The sequence below is a fragment of the Mirounga leonina genome, unplaced genomic scaffold (genome assembly GCF_011800145.1).
Source record: "Mirounga leonina isolate KUSES-001 unplaced genomic scaffold, KU_Mleo_1.0 Mir_115, whole genome shotgun sequence".
Classification (NCBI taxonomy): Eukaryota; Metazoa; Chordata; class Mammalia; order Carnivora; family Phocidae; genus Mirounga; species Mirounga leonina.
Genome location: NW_023270268.1, coordinates 46,501,665 through 46,516,455, shown reverse-complemented (window position 1 = coordinate 46,516,455; position 14,791 = coordinate 46,501,665). Strand labels below are relative to the sequence as shown.

The following is a 14,791-nucleotide window of genomic DNA, read 5'->3' as shown; positions in this document are numbered from 1 at the left end:
AAATACTGTCTTGAACTGTTTGACTTCGGTTTTTAATGAAACGAATTCTCCTCTTCTAAGTAGAAGTCTGCTATGAACGTAAGTCACCTGGGAGCCTGGCCAAAGTCTCCAACAGCACAGCTGAAGGGTACAGCCATTTCACAGGGTCCTCTCACAGAGTATTTGGTTTGCTTTCCTAACTTGCTAAAAATAGTAGATTACACAGGCTACCTCCATCTCATGGCTCAAGAACTCACAAAAGGCTGGACTATGGATTGTAGGAATACATACAACACCCTTAATTAAAGAAGTCAGGATATTACAAGTTTTCCAAATTCCTTCCGTTTACTCTCTGAAACAATACAAATGATCTAGTGGTTATTGGCATGGAAACCTCATAATGCTCCCAAATTTCAGAACTTCAAGCATGAGTCACAGAGTTACCTTAACTGTTAAAATATGTTTTTGATCTATTTTAGTCACAACATTGAATACAGGAAGACAACTACCTAAAAGGCAGTAATCTAAATACTGTATTAAAAATCACACAATGTGTTAGTTATAAATATGTATCTAAGAAAGGTGGTTTTTGAAACATTAATACTTAATTACATATTCCAAATATGTTACATGAATTCTTAATTTGGTTATTTCACTAACATTTTAGGAGCTATTGTTCTGGGTATGAACCTCCACCACAAACAAATTTTGTGTTTGTTTTTTTTTTCCTCTCATTCAAATCAAAATATTTACCAAGTTTCAGACACCATAAATTAAATTTCAGTTTCTCTTCAAAAGACAAAGAATAAGGACAAGTTTGCATTGATTAGCTGCGATATTGAGTTCATTTCATAAGTAAATTTAAATCTTGAAATTACTCGTTATTAAAAAAAAGTCCCTGATGTGGCAGTTCAATCTTGTTACCCACACAGCATGTCATTAAGCAATGCTCCTGTTTTACTCAAAGGGAGACTGTTCTGTGTCCACAAGTGAACAGCCACTAAAAAAATATTTTGAGATGGAAAAATAGCAACTGAATTTTAACATTTCACAATGTTTCCAAATGCTGTGGAGGCAGGTCTTCTGTGAAACCACTCAATGTCACAGCCAGTTTAATGTCCTTCATTTTGTAGCTACGAGTGCGCCATCAACTGTCTGTAGGATTAAAAATTGGATTTACTAGTAATTGGGTCAAAACAGGGTTACTTATGGACACAGCTGGCTACTGAGAAGTGTAATTAGCCATTTGCCCCCTCACTTTATGGGTCCCCATCTCTAATCACACCTAAATTCAGTCAGCAGGAATTTAGGAATACACATTCACAAAGGTACAACCACTGTGCCCTTCCTTCACCGAAGCCTTTCAAAAGAAAGTAAGAGAAAGGCCCAATGGTAATTTATAACTTTTGGCTTATTGATCTTTATGACTATGACATTAAGAATAATCTAACACTATAAGATATCTTTGTTGTTGTGAACACCTCCCTTGATATGCTACTCTGAAGATAATATCCTGAGTCTTTGGTGAAAACTTTAGCAAAGTAGGCAGCCCAAGCTGAGCCAAGAAGCAATTAACTGAAATAGTCAACTCATACATTAACTCATAACACATCAGGGTGAGTTATGAGTTAACATATGAGTTGACTGTATTAGTTAATTGCACCCCATGTTATTAAATAAAGCATTTTTATTATAACAGCACTTTTTTTTTTCTTTTGCAAAAGACAAGATGGATCTATGAAACTTTTTACTTCTCTATAGATGTAGAAATGATAGTGACCCCCCCCCCCACGGGTTCAAAGAATGAATTCCACTGGCACATTAGTATTCAAAAGCAATTCAATTAAACCGAGTAAGTGAAAGTACCCAGGAATCTTCACATTTCTAGTCTTGACCTTGCATGTCAGAATAAAGACACATATGCTATCTTTTTAAAAGGTGCATTTTCAAACTTGATACCTGAAACACGAACCAATGACATTTTTGAATGTCAAGATATACTAAAACGGATCTTTCAGTATTATGGTGCCCAACAAAAGCTAACTTTTAACACTCCTAGCTGAGACTGTTACAAATTTCAAAATAATCAGGATCCAACAAAATAAACTAAGTTATTTCACATTAAAAGTTTAGGAGCTTAAAAAAAAAAAAATCCAAGTAACAGTATTTAAAAGTTTCTACTTATTTATAAAACTCAACATTCAACAAAGTTTATTCCTCAGATAGGGTACTGGAGCAACAAGAGAACCTTACTTCTCTATCTTCCACAAAATGCCTTGTTTCTGGCCTTAAAAGAATACGCTTATACAATAAAAAGGAAACCCACAATGTCAAAATGTTAATATAAAAAGTCTAGTCAAGTTTAGCTGCCTAGAAATCTGTTCTTTTACAAGCAACGGTACAGCACCTTTACAAACAAGGAAAAACGTTATCATCTTCATTCAGCTATTGCCATGGCCTTGTATAATCTGTGTATATGCTAACACACCTATGTATGTACATTTACTATTCCTATAGACATTGACATTGCTATTACTAAGTAAAAAGTATGCTGATACTCTGTTTTAGAAAAAAAAACTGATGAAGTTATTCATAACAAAGTTTGGCCAGACATGGTTCTACTGCTTCTCAATAAAAGTCCCCCACCCCCAAAAACATCAGTAAGAACACATCGTATAACTAAACTATTAACAAAGCAATCCATAATTCCAAACTCAATGGACTAAATGTCCATATCCCCTCTATTCAATTATTGCATATCCTTAAAATAATATAATATTTACTCACTTTCAATGAATCAAAGCAGGCGATTACTCGTCCATTTTCAACTTGGCAGCTTTTCGAAGGATGTGCAAATTTACATTCCGTGTCTGGCCGTGAGCAAGTCCCCCTTTGGAACTCTCTACATACTTCCAGTGTTAGCCATTTTGTGTCCCGAATTGGTGTGACACTAACAGCCATGTTTAGATTTTACAGGTAGTTAAATTTTTCAGTGAAACCAACAAAACCAACCCCCCCCACACACAAAAAAAAAACAGCAAAAAAAAAAAAAGCTGAACTGATAAAACTGTAAAATGATGATGAAAGTGTCCCCTCCAAAATACTTTTTTCCCCACTCCCTGCTTTAAAAGTACATGGAAAATTGTGTTGTCAATATCAAGGAAAAGATCTCCCACTAGAAATTCACAGCATGAAACTGTTAATTCAAAGAGGTTTTGGTTTTTAGAGAAATACTAGAATCGTAAGTAGATGAATGTTTAAAAGTAGGGCCTCGAATCAGCCTTGTGCTCTCAGTAACCCCTTCCCAGTGCCAATTTGGAGCCCAAAATGCAAGCATGAAAACGTGGCAGACCCTTTGACACCGAATTTCCAAGCTGCTTTCAGCAAAGTTGTCTGAAAGGGAATCTCCTCACAGCTGAATTTGCAATGGAGTTTGGTGGTGCAATCGGTATTGATTAGTTTGGCATAGACAGATGCAGCAGTTTAGAGCAAATCGAGAAAATGATTTTTTTTTTCCTCCTTGATTTCCTGGCAGAAGAGATCTTACTTTTTCAGCAAACTTTTCTTTTAAAACTAAAGCAGCCTAGGGCAATGCCAGATACTTAGAGCTTTTGTCTTGATTATAAGTAGAAATGGGGGTGTCTGGGCTAGAGGTGGAGGGTGGATGTGCTGTCGTCACAGTCTAGCTGGCAGCAAGCAAGGCAAAAGCAGAGACTGCTCTAGAAGCGGGTCCAAGCAGCAGAGACGTCAGGAAAGGCACTTCTTAGTACCAACCTGTAGAAAAAAGAGATAGGTTAAGATTTACTAAGTAGCACTTCACTGATGTCCTACAGTATCACAACCTTGCCATGTGCTACCAGACTAAGTAATATTCAAGTCAGCTTCTCTCCTTCTCTGTCTCTGTCTCTCGCTTGTTCTCTCTCTCTCTCTCTCTCTCTCACACACACACACACACAAATACTTACAGTGAGGCATATTGCAGCCAGCCATCGTAGATTTATTAAAAAAAGGGGCCGTTTCCCCTTGTGAAGCAATGCATGATAGAGAGATAACCAATCACAGATAGTGTTGCAGCAATATTCTGGGCAGAAAGCCAATAGTGTGGGTTGTCTTATGAAAGGTCGCGCCTGTCAGACGTTCATTACTATGCTATAAGCACAGAAAATGTCCATCAGATGTGACTTATTCCACTGCAAGAGGACGAGCATGTGGGTTTTGAATTTACCCAACATGCAGTTAGTGGACTAAACCATGTTAGTTTCAAAACAGCTTCTAAGACAAGTCCAAGCACTTGAAGATCATTACCGGGGAATAAAAAGCAAGGTTTAAAAATTGCAGCTGACTTCCAAGCTGCTTTTCCCTCTGGCTCTGTGCAGGGACAGGCACTGAACAGCCTGCTCCCTCTGTCCTGACACGTGAATAAAAAAGGAAAGGGGTGTTTACAAATGGTACATTCTCCTGACCTATCCAATTCACTTCCTTCTAAAGCCCAAGTCCTGCCCCTCCACTGAAAGCAGCTCTCATACTGTAAAACTATTCCATTCAGCCGGCAGACACTTTGTCAATATATCACAGGCAGGCGAGATGCGAACAAAAGCATCCTTTATTTGAACATTTTTTAAGCAGAAGCTGAGGTCATGTGGGGAAAATAAGGAGTGCAGTGTTGTCAGTGTGTCTGGCAAATCTGAAGTCAACCTCAAGGGGGAAAGTGATTCCATCGCAGAAACATTAAATATTAAGTGAGCGATTGGATTTGGGCAGCGTGATGCACTTCGGAGGTACGAACGAAGCCGGAGGTTGGGGGCTGGGGGATCCCCTGCTGCCTGATGATCTATTAACTCCGCACTACTAAGAGACTGCTCCTTACAGGAGGGCATGTTTGCCTCTCACAACTAACTGTCTCTTTCAATCGGGATGGAAAAACTTTCAGAAAACGCTCAGTAGTACAGAAACAAAAGTACACAGTTGTGTTTTTTTTCTTTTGAATGTTACCAACAAAGGAAACAAGGCTTTAATAACTCCAAAAGTTTTGCACTCCAAAAAAGCATTGGCACAATATAATAGCGTTTGATCACACTTACTTCTTTGAAGGCCAAATATGGCCAATTGGCATATGGTACATGTGGAACCATAATTTGGAAACTGGAATACAGGATATGAATATGTAAAAATAGAACCCAAACAGATCTATCTATAGATATCTAGCAGAATTCTTAAAAATTTCTTTAAGGATTAATACTGTCATTCTTTTTTTTTTTTAAAGATTTTATTTATTTATTTGCGAGAGAGAAAGCACTAGAGAGAGAATGAGTAGGGGACAGATGGAGAGGGAGAAGCAGGCTCCCCACTGAGCAGGGAGCCTGACACAGGGCTCCATCCATCCCAGGACCCTGGGATCATGACCTGAGCTGAAGGCAGACACTTAAACCGACTGAGCCACCTAGGTGCCCGAATACTGTCATTCTTCATACTAATTAAAAACAAAACAAACAAACAAAAAATTAGCAGATACCAGGTTTGGGAAACACTGTAGTAAGACTACAACTTTTGAGAAAGGTTAAAAAGAACCAACTCAAGAAATATTTTTGTTTTCAAAACACTTTCTGGTCCTAACTCCTGATTATATAAAAACAAAGGCAAGTCGGTCATAAACTCTAAGATTCATCCACCTTCCTGACTGCTCTACACTCAGGATTTCTCAACTACTCCAGGCCTTTAGCATGTACCCATCTGTGTCCAACAACCTCTTCTGTCCTTCTTGCTAAAATCTTCAAGTGCCTCACCTGCAACAATTCACCTCTTTTGGAAGCCAGCTGAGATGTCACTTCCTCCAAGAAACTCCCAAGATGTGACTTTCTCCATCTCCATCCACCCATTTATTAATGAGGTCTTTTCTGAATTATCTTTGCACCCCAGTATGGTCTGTTACTCACTTCTACGTATGACCCACTAAATTATATGTCAGAAACAATGTCACTCGTCCCAGAACCCCAGTGCTCAGCACAGTGATGGAAAATATACGGAGCTCCATAACTTTGGTAAATTAAATGATCGATTACTACATCTGGACTGGAATTACCTCTAGGGCACAGAAATACACAAACACACATACGAACACACTCATATAAACACACATATAACACTACACATGAACCACACAAACACACACTCAAACACATACACACACACATACACCCATCACTTCCTCTATAAATTACTATATTCCTGGGTCACGCAGGCCCTCCCGCAGCCTAGGAATCCTCCTCCAGCCCTGGACAGCTCCCTCGGACATTCCCCATAGCAGCTTTTCTAAAACTTCAACACTTTCCAGCCCCTCCTCCCTCCTCTATATTCCTCCCACTCACAGCCTATGATGATCTTCCAGGTCACAGATATCTCATAGTCAGAAGAGTAGCCCTCAGACATGAACTCTCTCTCACCTTCCCGCCACCCATCTTTAAGCTATCTTTCCGTATCTTTCATTTTCGTCTTCCAGTTTTGCCTTCGCTTGCACACCGTTAAGCGTCTACCTTGACTCGCTCCTTCTCAGAACATCCGTTCCCTTTACACTCCCTCTATCTGTGAATGCCCTGCCTTGTCTACACGCTTTCTCTTAGTCCTCAACCTGCTGAGGTAGCTCTGGACTAGAGGGGGCGGCTTGGAAGGAGGAAGGGGGCCCTGCCTAGCTATGCGTCCTTCCTCTCCCTAATCCTCTTTATCGGCTGTTCCCAGACAAATGTCTGAAGAGTCATCTACACGTGCTGTTTTTCTGCTTCTTCAGTTTTGAATCTATATCAGTGTGACCTCCACACTCATTACTTTACTGGTCAGCGACGGCCATCAATGCTCTAATTCAAGCCAAATTCAAAGACTACGCTAGTCCTTATCTTTACTTTCCGTTTCTCCCATTGCTGCCCCTCTCGTATCCTCCACCATAAACAGGAGCTGCCAGGAGCTGGGAAGGTTCTTGGCATATGCCATACCGGTGTAGGCTCTTGGGACTTGTTACATGCTAACCCTTTGTTTGGAGTGACACACTTCTTCACCCCTTCAGCTTGGTAAATCCCTTCTTGTTTTAAGTTGCTATTCAGATATCACCTTCTCTCCACGGCTGGGCCAACTATGCTAAACATTATTCCATCTCAGAATACCCTCAGTATTTTATAGCTCTTTTGACCCAAAGGTTATAAATCCCCTGACAACAGGGTCTATCACCATTTTTTTATCCCAGTTCCTGGAACATAACAGACGTTTTCAAAATATTTGATAAATGAATAAATTTTATTCAAACTCACAGGAATAAACATGTACATAAGGTTGTATCCCCAAAAGGAAGGAAATAGCTCATCATGATCTATGGGGGCCACACAGCATGAGAAAGGATAATGGTACCATTAGAAATATCTTCATTGGTCGGTGGTTATGTAAATACAACCACAAAATCAATATCTAGAGTTGATTATTCTTCCTTTCTGCCATGTTCCAGGCTTAATCTCACTCAGGCACAAAATATACTTTAATTAGTAAAATGTTTGCAAATGGATACTTTGGACATTTTTATTTTCCATAGCAGAGATACTCTATTCACTTCACAAAGGGTTATTGAAAAAATTATAGATACACACGTATTTGTAAGTTTAATACTGTTTAACTGTAAAACATATACGCAAAGATGAGAATCAAAATATTTCCTACTAACTAGGCATAGAGACTGAGCAGTCAAAACGGACACCAACCTTTACGGATTGTTAGTGTAGCTGTACCCAGCAATGTGCATGCCAGTTCTTGATATGGGGCACTGGGGTAATCAACAGAGATTATATCTAAATTGCTGAGATCAGATTATTGTCTTATAATCCTTCTCTTTTTTCAAACAGAAGAACTTCAGAGAAGACTGGAAATCTTCATAATTGAGTGTTTTGGTAAATTACGATTGAATAAGATTTGGATCAATACTGAATTCCCAAAACATTATTTCAGCTGGTAATGGATTTTTATTCTATAGATAGAGAAGGTGCTTAAAAGTGTGTGGGTAATTTCCACATAGTGAGAATTCTTGCAAACATATTTGCCTCCAAAGTATGTGTTGTTTGTAAATAATTATGAAGGAAATATTTCTACTTGAAAGATATTTACTAACAGCTAAATTGCTTCTGAAGTAAATTTCTAACCTATACTTCAACATATTATAATAAACTTCCCTGCACCAAAAAAGAAAAAAAAAAAAAAGGATTGGACCATTTAATAGTTTTACAGTAAGACTCAAACTTTTTTAAAACTTATATAACAACAAGCCCTCTTGTGCCTATTGATCAAATTCCAAACACTAACCAAAGAGCTCCTCACATTATGTGATATGTTCTACAAATAAGCATGTTCTGCCGTAACAACCAAGATCCAATTCTTCCTTGAGTGATATCAGAAATAACATACATTTTCTACTTTAAGATACAAAGGGGGAAATACAAAGGAAAAGAAGAAAATGTAAAGCTGGAGGGAAGGAAGCTAAGAAAAGAATCAAGGATAAAGTAAAAGAGTGTGGCAAGGGCGCCTGGGTGGCTCAATCGGTTGGGCGTCTGCCTTCGGCTCAGGTCATGATCCCAGGGTCCTGGGATCGAGTCCCACATCGGGCTCCCTGCTCTGCGGGGAGCCTGCTTCTCCCTCTCCCACTCCCCCTGCTTGTGTTCCCTCTCTCGCTGTGTCTCTCTCTATCAAATAAATAAATAAAATCTTAAAAAAAAAGTGTGGCAAATTACTAATAATGAGTCTCACAGCAACTAATATATATTAGCATCAAAGCTGACAGTGGATGGCTTCATATAAAAATCTATTTAAGGGATGCATACATACTGCAATAGAGGATAAAGAGGTGCTTGCAAGGTAGGAGACTGAAATTCTGTTTTGGAGAACTGGATGGCCTCTACGAGCAAGGTTAAATGTCTTAGTCATATACATGTAATAATCATTTCAGTTCTTCTGAACCAAATATAGGGAGGTTGGTCCTACTGCATCCCAGAGCAGTTAGCCGGGAATTTTTGGGACTTTTTTCATAAGCTTTTGATTTTGAAATAGCTTACATATTGAGGAAGTTAACAGAGTAATTATTTGAGGTGTTTTTTTGTTTTTTTTTTTTTTTAATTTACTAAGACAGCTTTAATCTAACTGGAAAAGAAAGCCAGCTTCACCATATAATGTTTGCCAGTGACAAGAAGCAGTCCCTTGCCCCAAACCGTAACTTTTCCCCCAGGTGCACTGATGTCAAAAAGTCCATAATTAGCAATGCATGACTTTAGTGAATTAACTCACAGTACAGTTTTGCCCAGGGCTTGCCCCAAATATTAACAGAGATTTCAGTATACAAACCAACTAAGCATTTCTGGAAGCTGTACAGCCATTTCTCTACTCATTAAGGTACTAAATACAGTCACAAGGCCATTAGTTATTACATGGGGAAAACTGCAGTATGAACGGGTTAATGCAGTCTTCAGCAGGATTCAACTCCATATAACAAAAAGCTGAGATCAGTGTTTCTCAGCAAGGGGTAAGCACACTACGGGTAGCACCCATGGCCATTTTAAGTGATACAGAAACAACATAATTTTAATAGATGCATCAGAATGCAAAAACTAGCTCATCAAGCCTCTGATCACACGGATACCATAGCTTAGAAAGAAGCCAACATTTAATAGAAGTAATTTAGAGAATAAGACTAATATACAAAAAAAAAAACCCGAAATAAATATATTGGCAAAATCATGAAGGAGATATGCAAATAACTGAAGTTTTAGAAATACTGCTGAGAAAAAAAGATAACTTTCAACCACACATGCCGACCATTAATGAGGCTGGCCGGTCTGACACATTGCTCTGTGTTAGGCTGACAAGCTGCTGCCAAGAAAAGGGAAGTTTGGTAACTCAAATAAGTCATCTACGGTCTGTCAAAGCACTCCTTTACAATTCTGGTAGGCTCAATACCCTAATCATCAAGTGGTCCCTTACTAGAAGGATAATGAAGGAGTGTTGGTTAGGAAATACACTATCGCCAAAGATCAGAATTCCAAAAGCAACTCACTAAACTGCACTCAATAGAAAATGCTTATTGTCCCTTCCGTATTTATATTTGAGACCAAAGAAAACAGGAAGCCTCTACGCAATGATTAAAAAGTGAATTTTGAATGGTCTCCTGTTATTAGGCAAAATAAAAAAAAATTAAAAGCCTTAAGATCATTAGAAGATAAATATCACAATGGCAGGCTGTACTTTTTGTTTAGTGGCTCACTAGCTTTGTACCTAATTAGGTCTTCATCCTGTCCCTACTGCAAAGTTATCTTCCTGGAAGCTTTTCCGGCCACTGTCAGAGTATCCAACCTTCTCTGTTCCTCTCAACACCAGCCCAGACTTGCCAGACCTTTACCTTGCTTTATTTTTCTTTGGAGCACTTGTTAGGATTGGGTGTAATATTATGTACCTATCTTACTATCTGCTTATCATCTACTCTGGCCATTAATATGTAAGCTCCGTGAGAGCCGGCAGCTGTTAAACTAGCTCTCCACTGAACAAGCCAGCACCAAAACAGTGCCTGGTCCAGAGAAAGCCAGCGATCTATTTGTGGCATGACTAAACATTTCTTAGTATATCTGAATGCTAGTTTAAAAGTATTTTCTATAAGTTACAAGGCCCGTTTGATATACTGGCAATGTTACCTTCACAACTGAATGAAACCAGCATCGAACTCCACTCACTGGAAAGAGAGCGTGAGGCAGGGAAGTTAACACAGGACCGTATTTATATACCTCCTCAATTATGAAGTTGATGGAAGATTTTCTTATCCACAGAAGAATCTGAAATAGTTACATGTGGCTTTGCAAATTTAAAACATCTAAATAATTATCTGTGAATTTCTGACAGAATCAGCCTTCAGTTCTGGCAAAAGAAGGGAAAATTTGCATTTTTTTTCTGATGATATTCAAACAGGCAGCCTTTTAACATTTCCGTCTATTCTACAAGAAATTATAATGACATAATACTACAATGCCACTTTATCGTTCTTAAGGAAGAAACACTAAGCCTATTTAGTGTTTTGCCTGCTCTACATATTACACAAAGAAGTCATCTTGTTAGCCTTACATCATTTCTGATCTATCCATATTATTTAATATTTCAAAATAACAAATAGTTAGGAAATCAGAACACAAACAACAAAATTAACAATGTTGCTATGTGCTCAGGAGCTAAAATGGTAGGAAAAAACAAATCTCTCCATCCTGGCAATTTTCAGGAAAAATGGTACATTGACCCAAATGGAATCTACCAATGTGAAATTAGCATGACAAAACTGTGAATGCCAAAACACTGATATTGTTATTCCCAATGCAATGCCATAATTATAGACTTTGATTCTAAAGTTTACTCAAATGAGTTAATTTTATTTATTTTATTTTTTTTTTTAAAGATTTTTATTTATTTGACAGAGAGAAACATAGCGAGAGAGGGAACACAAGCAGGGGGAGTGGGAGAGGGAGAAGCAGGCTTCCTGCAGAGCAGGGAGCCCGATGCGGGGCTCGATCCCAGGACCCTGGGACCATGACCTGAGCTGAAGGCAGACGCTTAACGACTGAGCCACCCAGGCGCCCCTCAAATGAGTTAATTTTATTTGGCATAGTAACTGGGGGCCAAAATCTTAGTTTTAAATTTTTCACATTTATATCTTTTGAATAACATCACCTACCGTCTTACAAGGTTGGTGGTACTTCAGCCTAACACATGTTTAAATGTGACCTTCATTGCATGAGAAATGGTAGCAAATTCATCTATGCTTCCCTAATATTGTTATTGCCCAACTCAAAGGTGATTAATGAGAAAACTGAGGAAATATTCCCATGGTGCCCTGTGCATCAGTGAAATCTGCTGCATGCGTACCTCTTTGTCCCACTGTCCTGACTTTCCTTCCAGGGCAGAAATCATTCTCACAACCGGTGGTCATTAAGGTCTTCTCCACAATTAACCTATGCCTGTTTTTCACTTGAGCAGACTCAACTAAATGAGCTAAATTATAAAGTCAACATGAGAAGAAATGACTATACATACACTACATATACTGCATATATATGTATGTATAGTATTTGTCTCTCTCTGTGTATATATATATATATGTATAGATATATATGTATGTGTGTGTGTATATATGTATATACATAGAGAGTGCATGTGAGCAAGAGAGTACACCAAAAATAAAGTATATCTATTAGAACCAGATTTAATAGTAGTTGTCACACTTTCCAGAATTTTTAAAATCTTAAGTGGCAATAGCTCTCAATAATCTCAATATCAAGTATGTCTGAGTACAAAAGCTTCATCTTAACAGATGAATCTTGAATTTCCAGATAGGTCTGATTTAAAACCTAACATAGTGACCTCAATCTGGGAAATTGCACTGACATTTCTATTGAAGATTGCCCAAAATATGTGTTGCTTAATTATTAATCATTATGAGAAAATTAAGTAAAATGTATGTTTGTAGTTAAATAAAGAGATCTAAAATAATTATTCCTCAGAATATAATGAATGAAACCAATTATAAATATAGTATGGTATTACATGAATGTATCCAATTTAATGAATTAGTGGACTTCTCATGACACAACACAGTACATAAACAACTCCTTTCCATTTAATCAGCAAAAATCCCTATCATTTTAAAAATGTATCTCTTACTGCAAACTTTACAAATACTCAAGCTATAAAGGTTTACTATTTTCATTCTATGAATACTTCTATTGATATATTTGACCTCAAAATTTACCTTTTTTCACAAATAATTTCAAGCATTCTCTTAATAATATACCAATGTTAGTGTAAGACTGTTGAAACAAATAATACATTATATGTTAAAAAAAAAAAAAAGAAGAAGAAGATAGCAGGAGGGGAAGAATGAAGGGGGGGGAATCAGAGGGGGAGACGAACCATGAGAGACGATGGACTCTGAGAAACAAACTGAGGGTTCTAGAGGGGAGAGGGGTGGGGGGATGGGTTAGCCCGGTGATGGGTATTAAGGAGGGCACGTACTGAATGGAGCACTGGGTGTTATACGCAAACAATGAATCATGGAACACTACATCAAAAACTAATGATGTAATGTATGGTGATTAACATAACAATAATAAAAGATAATTCATTCCTAATAACAATAAAATATTACAATCTGTTTTAACTTGAGCTTTTAAAAAAAAAACACAAATTCACATACACTCACATATAAATAAGAATTTTCCCTAATTAATAGTGAGTCAAGACCCCATTTTTTTCCCTAATTTAAAGGAGGAAGGAAGATATATAACAAAACAAGGAAATGCATTGACAACTTGTATTTTCACTTCAGTGTAGCTTAAGTATACTTTGGAGAAGGTTCCACATAACTCACATATTCCATTAGGTCTGAGATGTGCACAACAACAAATTATGCTCATATTATTGCAATTGCGATATAATAACTCAGAGCTTCAGACCGAATTTTGCAGGAGCCTAGATTTAAAGGCTGGTCCACACTTCTTTTTTTTTTTTTTTTTTAAGATTTTATTTATTTATTTGACAGAAAGAGAGAGCGAGAGCAGGAACACAAGCAGGGGGAGTGGGAGAGGGAGAAACAGGCTTCCTGCCAGGCAGGGAGCCTGATGTGGGACTCGATCCCAGGACCCTGGGATCATGACCTGAGCCGAAGGCAGACGCTTAATGACTGAGCCACCCAGGCGCCCCCAGTCCACACTTCTTTAAAAGAGACAAGGAATAGGGAGGCATATTTAGTATTTCTTATAAGGCTTAACATACAAAAATTTTTTTTTATTTAAATATAGTTGACACACAATGTTACATTTGTTTCAAATACACAACACAGTGATTTGACAAGTTTATATGTTATGCTATGCTCACCAAAATGTACCTACCATCTGTCACCATACAATGCTATTATAATATCACTGATTATATTCCCTATGCTGTGCCTTTTATTCCCATGAATTATTCATTTAACTGGAAACCTGTATTTCCCACTCCCATTTACTCATTTTGCCTATCCTCTTACCCCTCCCCTCTAGCAACCATTAATTTGTTCTCTGTATTTATAGGTCTGATTCTGCTTTTTGTTTGTTTATTCATTTGTTTTTTTAGATTCCACATATGAGTGAAATCATACAGTATTTGTCTTTGTCAGTCTAACCTCCCTCTAGGTCTATCCATGTTGCTGCAAATGGCAAAGTCTCATCCTTTTTTATGGCTGCGTAATATTCCTGTGGGGGTGTGGAAGGGTGTGTGCATGTAAATATACCAACTTTTCATAAAAAAGAGAAACACACTGAAATCTACAAGTCAGAAAACATAATATTAGCTGGAAAGATAATTTGTCTCCATGGGATACCTGCTTTTTTTAGCTACATGTACATTGTTTACCACACCTTTGTGTTGCTCTATGTCCTTGAATTTCTAACATATTTAAAAAGTGAGAGCTCATTATAAATGCATCAAACAATGCAGATGAGTCACCGGTTCACAGGAACTCTTTTGCAGACATACATGAAAATGTCATGTCTTCACAGAACTCACATTCAGAAAGAAATGTCAAATAAAATAAAAACGTATCAAGTGGTGCAATTAGGACTATGAGAATAAAGGATTCTCATATTAGAATTGTAAAGGCTCAGGAGCAAATTAAAATTTGAACCAAATACTGTTATTTAAATTTTAAGCCTCTTTTCTCCCTCCAGACCTAGACTTCCACCCTTCCAGTGACTACAATAATCTAAATTATTTCAAAGTCAAT

General features: G+C 37.8%; 1 protein-coding gene across 19 annotated transcripts in view; it reads right to left on the bottom strand.

Moving 5' to 3' along the window:
• Window positions 1-14,791, bottom strand: part of MBNL1 (muscleblind like splicing regulator 1) — a 181,491-nt gene that overhangs the window by 143,532 nt on the left and 23,168 nt on the right. For 14 of the 19 annotated variants that reach the window (XR_004677804.1, XM_034997177.1, XM_034997230.1 and 11 more), the window contains exon 2: window positions 2,767-3,753. The exons of 4 other annotated variants lie outside the window; for them this stretch is intronic. Coding sequence is in view for 14 of the 15 variants with exons in the window: in XM_034997177.1 (XP_034853068.1) it covers window positions 2,767-2,940 (174 nt within the window). In the remaining variant the exon portion in view is untranslated. Of the gene's footprint in view, window positions 1-2,766; window positions 3,754-3,944; window positions 5,150-14,791 lie in introns of those variants that run through there. One more of the 19 variants, XM_034997186.1, reaches the window with a different exon arrangement.